At 56.6% G+C, this 10,498-nt stretch overlaps 1 protein-coding gene across 1 annotated transcript; it reads right to left on the bottom strand.

The window, feature by feature from the left end:
• Nucleotides 1-2,434: 2,434 nt before the first annotated feature.
• On the bottom strand, nt 2,435-10,160 carry PERM1 (PPARGC1 and ESRR induced regulator, muscle 1). The gene is made up of 4 exons (XM_086764722.1): nt 10,078-10,160; nt 7,552-9,555; nt 5,776-5,892; nt 2,435-4,018 (listed from the first exon to the last, which is right to left on the bottom strand). Exons 2-4 carry the CDS (start codon nt 9,551-9,553, stop codon nt 3,939-3,941), a joined length of 2,199 nt encoding a protein of 732 aa, XP_086620848.1. The 5' UTR covers nt 9,554-9,555; nt 10,078-10,160; the 3' UTR covers nt 2,435-3,938.
• Between the last annotated feature and the right edge of the window lie 338 nt (nt 10,161-10,498).

Here is a 10,498-nt window from a genome sequence, read left to right as displayed (position 1 = left end):
CCGTGTTTACGAAGACACTTGAGGTTTGGGAACTCCTTGGTGAGTGCTTCGTATGAACGCGTCTTTTCCTGCCCAAAACCGTGGCCGAGGTTGGGGAAGGACCTGCTGGGCAAACCTGCTTGGAAAAGCCAGCACCTCCCTTGCAGAGACCTTCATCTCTTGAAGAGTCAAAGATCATAGAATCATAGAATCACAGAATGGTTTGGGTTGGAAGGGACCCTCAAAGCCCAGCCAGTCCAACCCCCCTGCCAGGAGCAGGGACATCTCCAACCCGATCAGGTTGCTCAGAGCCTCATCCAGCCTGGCCTTGAACGATTCCAGGGATGGGGCATCCACTGCCGCTCTAGGCAACCTGGGCCAGTGTTCTACCAACCTCAGCGTAAAACATTTTTTCCTTATATCTAATCTAAATCTACCTCCCTCTATTTTAAAACCGTATTTAAAAATGTACCTCCCTCTATTTTAAACCGAAGATGTGCAGGAATTGCTCTGGTTTGTGACGAGCAACTCCCTGACTGCCCTGTGGGTGGGGGAATCCACCAAAATATGTCATGCACTCCACCAAGCCACCGGTATTTCTGTCAGTCCTGGGTGGAAGGGAGGTGGCTGCTCCCTCTGCTCTTCAAAAGTGACAAATCACATCGACGTCTCCTGGTCCGGCACCGCGCCGCCAGCCCTCGGCGATCTCTCCGATGCGCGGGGAGAAGGCAGTCATCGCTCTGACATGGCCTGGCAGAAGCGCCCACGGGAAGCTTTGCTCTGGTCCCATTGCAGAGAGATGAAGCAAAAAATAAAGAGCGAAGGAGCTGCTCCGGGAAAACCGATTGCTGCGGAAGAAATGGGAGAGACGCAGCCCGCTTCCAGGATGGCACAGGGAGGGATGAAATACGGAGACGGCGGCTCTTGAGGGTGCACCTGCCTGACTTTTTCATCCGCTTGGCAAAACGAGGCGTCAGATCTGGGAGCTACGTGCAGGGCGAGGAAGCGGGGTGGGATGGCACGGCTCCCACCTCCAGCGCTGACGCTCTCGCCGGTGAAGTGGAAGCGGTCTCGCCCCGGCGAGGATGCGCCGAAAAGGTCGTTGCTATTGCGGTGGCTGCTGCTATTGCAAAAGATGGTGAGTTCCTGGCTCCTCTCATCCAGGCACGATGCCCTCGCCGTGGAGGGAGAGGAGAGAGCTTAAAAGGTCGGAGAACAAACCAAGCATTAAAATTGCAGGCGAGCCCGGGCTGGTTTCTTTGAAGGACACTGCAGACACTGCTGCTTGACTGAGCACAGCAGACGCTCCCAGACCTGACCTCCCGATACCAGCGAGAACTTTCGATATTTCCCTTCGCTTCTGCAGGGGACTGAAAACATCTGCCCGCTGAAATATTTATCTCATCCACTTCTTCTGAAATGCACCCGTAACAGGATGGATCATCCAGCACCTTCTGTAAATCTTAGCAGGGGGAGGTGGCTAATCACATTGATGTCTCTAAGCCCAAGCCCTAAAGGATCAGACACCGATTCCCACAGGCAGGCAGAGGGAGCTGGCTGGTAGAGGTGACAGGCGCCTCGTGTTACCTACAGCATACGTGAGTCCTGGATTCCCCTGAAAATAAACTTAGCGTGAGGTTTTGGACACAAGGATAGAGACACTGAGAGTGAGATCTTCCCTGGGGAAGATGAGGTCCCCAAAGCAAGGGCAATGCTCAGAAAAGGTCTGGCTGATACGGGTACACGTACACTCCCCACATCCCAGCGCAGAGCCCGGCCCCATCCAAACCTCCTGGGGGGGGGGGTGATGTCCTCAAAGATGTCTTCAACATTATGGGTTCTGGCCAGAAACCCTCCCAGTTCCAGTGAGATCTTCAGGCCAGCTTTGCAATCCCTGAGACAAACCAGAACAGCTCTCCCAGCTGTTTAGCCCAGTATTAAATTCGGGGACTTTCAGCACAATCATTTATTAACGGCCAGCACTGCGCCTGGGAGCGCTGCACATGGCTGGGAGGGAAATTTACTGTTCCTGCACCTGCAGTGGTGCATCGTTTCCTCCAGATCCGTGTGACTAGGCTAGAAAACACAAAACCTGAAGAATTCAATGCCAGCAAGCAGTCAGCAGTGACTGTTCAGGATTTAGCCACGTCCCTTACCCTGGGGACATGTCTCTGCGTGAGGAACTGGGCAGGAAGAGCCCAAACCCCCTAAGACCCCTTTCCTTCAGCAGACCTCTGATGCTCCCGTGCCCAGCGCTGCTGGGCACTGACTGGTGCTCACAGATCTGTTCGGGGGGCCCCGGAGCTGGCTGGAGGGCTGGCAAGAGTGGGACTCTGCTCGAGTCCTGAATGCTTCTGAGATGGGACAGAGGACACACGCAATGGATTGGGTTTTCATTCTTTGAAATTCAGTTTCACACGCAAACAGTGCAGACACAGGAATGTACACAAAAGTATTAAACGAGATAGATCTTTATTAGAAGCTCCCAGCATATTTTATCTGTTCTCCTCCTCCACAAATCTCCTCTTACTGGATATACAGCTGCTATAGTCCATATAGAGCCTGTACATCTCTCTCGCACTATTTACTGCTACGTACCTCACTGGACCATTGCACAGTGCGCTCTTACCAGCAATAATACACGGTACAACCCTGCACTTATTAAAATTGCATGGCACTCTGCGTTACAAGGAAAGAGCTGAACCTCTCCTCTCCGATTCCGTGAGACAAGCATTGCCACAGTGTTCCTATAAAGCTCGTAGGCAGATCCGCATAGGTATTCCAGGCAGATTTCCCCCAGTACCTTTGTGGATCTGGTCCCTAAGTGCTAAACAAATCTCACGTTTGTGCTGTTATCAGTCCTGAGAGTGAAGAAAAACCCTCATGAGTAATGCCCATGAGTGATCAGGAAGGCACTAGAGACAGGGAAGAGACCGAACCAGTTTTCATTTTTCCTTCTTGTTCTTCACCTCACCTTCCACTCTGGGTCCCCTCCAGCCCCACCAGGTTACACGCTCAGCCACGCCACCTCCTCACCCAGCATCTCCTCCTGGCCAGCTTTCACAGAATCGCAGAATCTTTAAAGTTGGAAAAGACCTCCAAGATCATCAAGTCCAACCAGATCATCAAGTCATCATCAATGTCCCTAGGATGGGAGGCAGCAGAGGGACCAAGTGATACACCCAGACCCTTCACCTGGTGATTATCAGAGCCAAAAACGTACATGTGCCTCCTCCTCCTCCTCTCCGACACGCTCCTGTTGTTGTCAGGGCTTTTTCCTGAGGCTTCCCTGAGCTCAGCCCCTCTTCCTGCTGGCCCTGCAGCCCCTTTCCACCTTTGCAGAGCCCTTCCCAGCCACCCTTTCCCCTGGCTCTGGCTGCGTGACGCCTGCCCGTCCTCTGCCTTTGGGAGGAGACGCGTCCTTGCGGGGCAGACACCGCGTCCGCAGCCAGCACACGCTTCACAAAGGACCATGTTTGGAGAGGGACAGCTCTTCCCCAACGTGCTCTCCTCTCTTCCCTCACCAATACCCCAACCCTTTCCTAGGAACGAAGCACTTTCCTGGTTTCTTTTGCTCTCTCCTCCCTCCGCCACCTCAGCGCCTTTCCTTTGCCACCGGGTGACTTCAGCAGGGAGGACGGACAAGCAGCGCCCTGGAACGGACACTGTGACTACTCCTAGGAGACAGCACAAGTATGCAAGAAGTGTGTAAAGAAAGAACAGAGCCAGCCCACGTGGGCTCCTCTTCTGTCCAGTACAGGTACAAACTGCCTACCGTATGGTAAATGGCTGTCACCGGAAGGATCCTGCTTCCCGTGACATCCTATCCCGTTTAGGGATGGGTCCAGAGAAGTCTTGGTGCTGGGAATCCAGGCTTCTCACGCTGCCCAAGAACAAAGTTCCCATCCTCTGCTCCGCTGTCGCCTGTCCTCGGGAAGCACCTCTGGTGTGCGCCGAGCCTAGGTCCGGGGGTGTCCTTCTCTGACCTGCCTTCGGAAGTAGCGGATGGCAGAAAGCGTGCCAAAACTTGCCAGGAACACTGGAAAAGAGCCCATCACATTTCCAGAGTGAGTCTGGGTGCTTCTCCCAAACATGAAGATCTTTTTCCAAACTTGAAGATCACAAGCTGCTTGGATTACTCTGGTCCATGGGACCTAAGGGGGTCACCCTCTTCCCTTTCTCAGACCCCTCCTGCCTTTGCTCTTCATCCCCACCACACGTTCCGTCCTGAGCTGCCCACAGCCTCGCTGACCACATCTGGTCCTATAGTTTGGGCACCTGGATCCCACCACCGTTTCACAAGAAACGGCTGTTTTTAAGGGAAACACAAAGAATTCATGCACGGTAGAGATGGGTGGTGGTCAGATATACAGGTCCATGAGGAGATCTAATGCATCTAGTCTTGAAGGAGAAGGCCACAGTAGGAAATCTCACCAGGGCTTGAGCACAGTCCCTCCATTTTCTGCTTCTGTTTGGACCAGGAAGATGCCAAGAAAAGTAGCGTTTTGTGGGTTATCTGTGGATGCTCTGATCCCAGCCACAAGCAGAAAAGACCCCAAATCAGAAAATGTAGAGATACAAAAAATAACTAATGGAGATTATAGACAGAATCAAGATTTTCTCTGTCCCTTCAGCTAATGTTTTTAGCTTGGCTTATAAGAGAGGTCAAATTCCCCCGACTCCGTGCCCAAGTGAAACTGGGAACCCAAGCCATGCCTTTGGACTTCCCAGTTTAAATTCAGGCTTTGATTTTGATTTACGTGTTAGAGCCTGGGACGTAGGCAGGGAAGCTCAACTTGTTGGGACCTAAAATGCCAGAAGAGAACTACTGGTCCAGGATGTCAAACTTGTCTCTCACTGGGGTGCTTGCTGCATGCCGGGTTACGCAATCCGGAGGACATGAGGCCCATATCCCACTTTTCGCACCCTCTCAGAGGCGATGTCTACCCTCTAATACTAAGAAGGCAAGGAGGAGCAGGCCAAAAGCTCCTTGTGATGACTGCACTGAGCAACTTTAGCTAACGAGCTATTCTCAGCCCCGGGGTGTCAGCTTCCTGTGTGACCTTAGCGGGGAACATTCCTCTCTGGGACGAGCAGCAGGAAGCCCTGGCCCCGGCGTCTCGCCCAGTGGCGGGGGCTCTTCGGGGCCCACGGACCCTGTGCTCAGCTGCTCGCCGTCCCACGCCCTGCTCATCCAGCGACCCGTGTCAGCTCCTTCGTGCTGCCCCAGCTTCCTCTCTCCCCACTGGTTATTCAAATGCTGTGGCTGGAGAGGAGAGGAACTGGCTGGGCTCCGTTTGCTTGCAGGACCCGGCGCACCAGGATAATACTTCAGCTAAGCTGTGTTTAGAAAAAAGATTACGCCTTTATGGCATGTTAGAAAAATAAGTACGTTTGCTCCGGCTGAGATGGAGGAGTATAAACCTGCATGCTCGAGGCCCTGGTTCATCTTCTAGCCATCTTGGATGCTAAAAAAGCCTCTCTTCCCCTGACAGACTGGTCCTGGTCCCTGGCAGAGGATGGATGGAGCGGGACCAAAGCTAGGGAAACAGATTGTCCCATGGCTCACCTTGGGTCAGGAGTCACTTTGTGTGGGGAAAGGGCAACGTAAGTGAGTAGGAACCAGGACTGCCCTTGCTATAGGAGAGAGAAGGTGTTAGAAAGCAACAGGACGCTTTGGAAAAGCAGGAAAAACGACCGCGTTTTCCCACAGGCACCGTTAGGTGTGTTAGCATCCCTGCCTTTCTCCCCACCACCTTCCCACCCCTCTCCCTCCAGGCTGGTCACCCTACGTACTGGTTTTCCAGGCATCCGGAGCCTGCAGGTCGGAGGTCTTCACGGCCCAGGAGGCAAAGGCACAGAAGACGAGGCACATGTCTTTGTGGGTCAGCGCCAGCGGAGCCTCTGGCCCCCCTGCGAGAAGAAAAGCGAGAGGTTCGGGATTTTACGCTGCCTCTTCTGCCGCAGAAGGCTCTGGTCCCTCTGGGGCAGCGAGTCCTGTGCCCTCCCCGAGAAATACACCACGTTTTCCCTCCCAGAAGACCTTTTTTCACCATTGGCCAAGTCGAACATGTCTATTTAGGACTGTTTCCTAAGGAGAGGGGCACATTTTGCAGGTTTTACGCTTTGTCAAGAGTGTGAGGGCCTCTGACCGCCTCGCCGCCTCCCTGCCTGCCTCCCAGCTGGGAGCGGGGACTAGATTTAGGAGAGGGGCATCGGCATCGTGGCTGCCGCTGCGCTGGGGCTGCAGGCAGGTCCCTCTGGGCAGAGTCCCCTTTCCTGTGAGACAACGGCCCCGAGATGCACGTGGCCCCCCGAGAAGGACCGGTGCTCAGCGCCGCTGTGCAGACCCTCCCCTCACTCCCTGCTCGGTCCAGGGGGGGACACAGCCCCAAATGCTCTGCCGTTCTTTCTCCGCTGGCATTCCAGCCTAGCACAACTAAAAGACATGTCGCAAGAGTCATTTATTTTCACTCCTTTGTTTATTTGAGCAGGCTTTTAATTAAAGCTGGCTTATTAATTAGCTACGACCGTGGCAAAGGGGTTTTTCCTCTGTGTGAGGAGGCTGGAAGCTCTGTTTTGAGGCTCCTTTTGGGATGAGTCATTCATTGTTTGGTTTTAATACGGACGGTGAGGCACCGTGGCCGTAAGCATCATATAAGCTTTAAGGTAAATACGCTGGCTGTCCTAGGGGGTCAGCCTTGGTCTCCCTTTATTCCTGCCTCCAGGAACAGCCAATGTTCAGGTAACGTCTGAGGTCTCAGGAGGGTTTTTCAAATTAGTGTGGGTTTTAAAATCCCCCTCACTTCCTTCAGCTGGAAGCCTTGGGTGTGTCCCACTCCGTGCACACCTTTTCCCTGATCAATATTAGATCGATCAGCAGCCCGGCCTCACCAGGGCGGCAGCTCAGCAGCCATAGTCTTATCTCAGGGGCACAAATCTTTGGCACAGAAGGATTTTGCCGCTTAGCCACCCATTCCCCCATCAGAAATACACGTATGGAGTTCTGCAGGCAGTTGGATGGCACTGGGGTGGGGGATTCCCGTCTCTACCAGACCTTACAGCAACACCAGCTGCGTTTGAAGCCGCTATCCACTTCCGTAAGTTTTTCTTGGCCAGAGTGCAAAAGAATAGATTAGATCCACAGTGAGCGATATCCTTTCAGGGGGACGACCAAATCAGCTGGGACAGGACTTTGGGCCACGCTGAGCTTCACCACGCGGGCTGTGGTGACCACCCCTGCCCCAGGACTGGAGTTCGTGGGGAGCAAAGCAAGTTACGCGCAGGATATATCCAAATTCCCCATCCACGCCTCCCGCAGCGCCGGGAGCCAGCCGGCAGCAACTGCGTGGCACAGGGACGGCGTGAGCATCACGAGAGAGGCACAAGGCAGCGCGGCGTGTCACGGCGGTGGCTTTGGCCCTGCTAAAGCCCAGGGCTGCCGTGTGGCACAGTTAACGTGCCGTCACCTCAGACAGGCTTCCCAGGGGTGGTGGGAGCGGGGGAGACCGCGTGAGGCAGGGGCGCAACTCTACGCGCGGCGGCGAGCCGGGGCCGTGAAGAACGCTTTACCTGTCAGTGCAAGGGCCGCGTCCAAACCTTCCGGCCGCGCCTGGCCTCTTCCCAGCGGAGCCAGCGGGACGAGGGGGAGCTTCTCTCCAGATCCTCTCGGCACCAGAGCCTGAGGGGCTGGGGCTTGACCTCTGACGAGACGCATCGGCCTTTGCAGGAGGGACTTCAAAGCCCCCACTGCTTTCTTCACCTCAGAGGCTGGAGCGATGGAGAAAATCCCTCTCCAGCCCACCCTGTTTCCAGGCCCATCTGGAAAGAAGTGTTCGTACACCTCAGGGACCGAGATTACCAGGGAGTCTTTGACTGGAGCCGAACTGGGATCCTCATTTTGCAGCTGAGTGTGGTCCAAGCTGCTGAGCTTCTTTCGCTTTCTCTCTTTACCCTTCACCTTTTTCCTGTTTCCTTCTGGTTCATTGAAAAAATACTCATACAGTTCAGGCAAGGATATTTCCCTTTCCAAGGGTATTTTCTCCTCCTCCGCTGCGTTCCCCGTTCCTTCTTCTTCCCCTTGGGAGTCGCAGAACAAATGCTCGTACATCTCAGGCCAAGTCACGTCCAGGGTGTCTGCCCTCGCCGAGGCCCCGGCCACAAAGCAAGGGGGGCCCAGCTTCCCGGGGGTCTCAGCCGCCGGCTCCCCATGAGCTCCCTCAGCAGCATCCCCTCCGAAAGCCGCCACAATTTTGGGACAGAGGGGCTTCTCCGGCTCCTCCGGGCACGCCTCTCCCGCAGGAGCCGCGGCTGCGCTGGCAGGGATCACCGGCACATTGTCACGTATCCCCAAGCCGCCAGCTTGCCCTGGTTTTGAAAGCTTGGTGGCCTTCACCTTCCCCAGGGGCTGAACCCCCGGCTCCTTCACCTTCTGCTTCGGGGGAGAGCTCACGGCTGCATCGCCCTCGTCCGTTCCAGCGCCGGGCACCGGCCGTTTGCTCTCCCCTGCCTCCTCGCTCCCCAGTTTCACCGGAGCTGGCTTGGCTGCCTTCTCCTTCCCTTTGCTCTTTCGGGAGAACAGCGGGGAGCTTGAAGGTGCCTTCACGGCGACCGCAGCCCCCACAGGCTCCCTGTCCCCCTGGGCTGTCTCCACGGCACTGGCTCCACGTTGCTTGCGGCTCTTCCTCAGCTGTCCTGGCACCTTGGGCCTCACGACGTCCGGAGAGCCAGCCGGAGAACTCGGCTCGGCGCCTGCTCTCTCCCCACTCGCCTCCTCCCGTGGCGGGCAGCCGGGCGCTCCGGGTGCAGACTCCAGGACTGGGCTTGGGGGGTGGTCACGCAGGGGTCCCCGTAGCCCGGGATCCAAGCGGGAAGCACCGCTAAGACTTTTCCTTGCCAAACCCTCTGGGGAGGCAGCCAGCGCTGACGAGCTGCCTTGTGCCAGCGCCGGGCTGCAATGGGGCTGTTCCGCTCCTGCATCACCTTCTTGTTCAGGGGTGCTTGTTCCAGCTGGGTGGCTGAGAGGATCCATGGCCTGACTGCCACCGGCTGCTCCTTTCTCCGACGCCGATGCCGGCTGCGGTGCTGCTGCCTCACATGCCGCGTCCTGCCCTGGGCTGCTCTCGGCTGCGCCGCTGGCAAGGGCGGCCGCGGGGGGACAGGACGACTGCCTGCCCTGGGCGCTGGGCATTGGAGCGGACAAAGGGCAGGCGGGCTTGTCACTCTCGCACAGAAACCTGCCGACCGAGCCCAGGTCCGTTTCGTCCTCGCTGCCCGAGAGAAGGTCCGGCAGGGCGAGGTGCCCACCGGCGGGCCAGCGCAGGGAGGTGTCTCTGGGCACCCCACGTGAGGTCCAGCTTCCTGTGCCAGGCGTTGGCCCGCTGCCCACCCTCGCTGCGATCTGCCCGTCCGGCGTGCCCCTCCCCGGCACGCCGTCCCCTTGTTCAATGTCACTGAGACACTGCTCCTCGGCCGTGGCCAGGGCGGCCGGCGCTAGGTTGCATTCCTCCGACGCCAAGAAGAACTCAGCCCAGTCCCTGTCGTTCAGCTGGATGCTGTACTCGAAGTCATCCATGCCTGCAGCAGCAAAGCAAGGGGAGAGGGGCCGGAGAGATGAGGCATGAGGAGCGGGTACCAGCATCAGCAGACATCACCGAGGTGTGTGCCCCTAACCCCTTCCCCCCAGGTTCCTGCCCTGCTTCCCCGCCATCCGCATTCACTCATCCTCACTGGTTTCCAGCTGAAATCCAGCTGGGACCGTAACCCAGCCAGCAGTGAGAGATCACTACTACCCCCCTGAGGTCCCTTCCGCCTCTGCTCCCAGAGCACAGTGGGTTTGGGATCCTCTCCACAGCAGCATCGCCCCTCACACACCCCTTTCCTTCTCCTCTTGCCTACAACCCATTTAAAAAAGTGGGGGATTTATGCTCTTGAGCATCCCTGCTGCCACAGCACCGTGCTTAAAGGTAGCAGAGTCCAAACGAGGACATTTCAGCAGCCCCTTCCATAGCCCTGGCTTTGGGGTGGGAGATGCCACAGAGCCCAAAACTAGCAGAGGGGATCCAGTGGCAGAAGTAGCAAAGAGATCGCACATCCTACCTGGACCACAGTCGAAGCCGGTGATGGGGCCATTCAAAGAGCCGCGCAGGAAAATCCTCCCAGCACAACATGATGCAGTACCCTTGACGGGGGCAGAGAGTTGGGCTCCAGCACAGAACCATTCAGGGGCCAAAAATAGACACCCCCCCCGCACTCCCCAGGGTGTCACTTGAGATCCGAGCATGATGGGTTCAGAGAGGGCAGGCCCATATTTAGAAGCTGGTGGGGAAGATGTGAGGGTGCCGGCCAACGCGTTGCTGTCCTGTGGCCTCTGGGGTCTCTGGGACCACTCCTGATGCCCCTCGCTCGCTTCTGTCCTGGGATGGCCGGCAGAGAAGGGGCCCAGGCCACAGAGCTCACAGCACAAGCCGGAGCGTGAAATCTGGATGGCAATGCTGCTATTTTCTCAACGTCCCACCTC

The sequence above is a fragment of the Chlamydotis macqueenii genome, chromosome 21 (assembly GCF_036417535.1).
Source record: "Chlamydotis macqueenii isolate bChlMac1 chromosome 21, bChlMac1.mat, whole genome shotgun sequence".
NCBI classification, from domain to species: domain Eukaryota; kingdom Metazoa; phylum Chordata; class Aves; order Otidiformes; family Otididae; genus Chlamydotis; species Chlamydotis macqueenii.
This window is presented reverse-complemented; position numbering and strand designations above follow the sequence as displayed.

Coding starts and splice junctions, on each gene's coding strand:
- PERM1 (XM_086764722.1), bottom strand. CDS start 9,553: ATGGATGACTTCGAGTACAGCATCCAGCTGAACGACAGGGACTGGGCT. Junction 5,893..7,551: donor CGCGGCCCTTGCACTGACAG/GTAAAGCGTTCT, acceptor TTCTTCTCGCAG/GGGGGCCAGAGGCTCCGCTG. Junction 4,019..5,775: donor TCCGGATGCCTGGAAAACCA/GTACGTAGGGTG, acceptor GCTCTTTTCCAG/TGTTCCTGGCAAGTTTTGGC.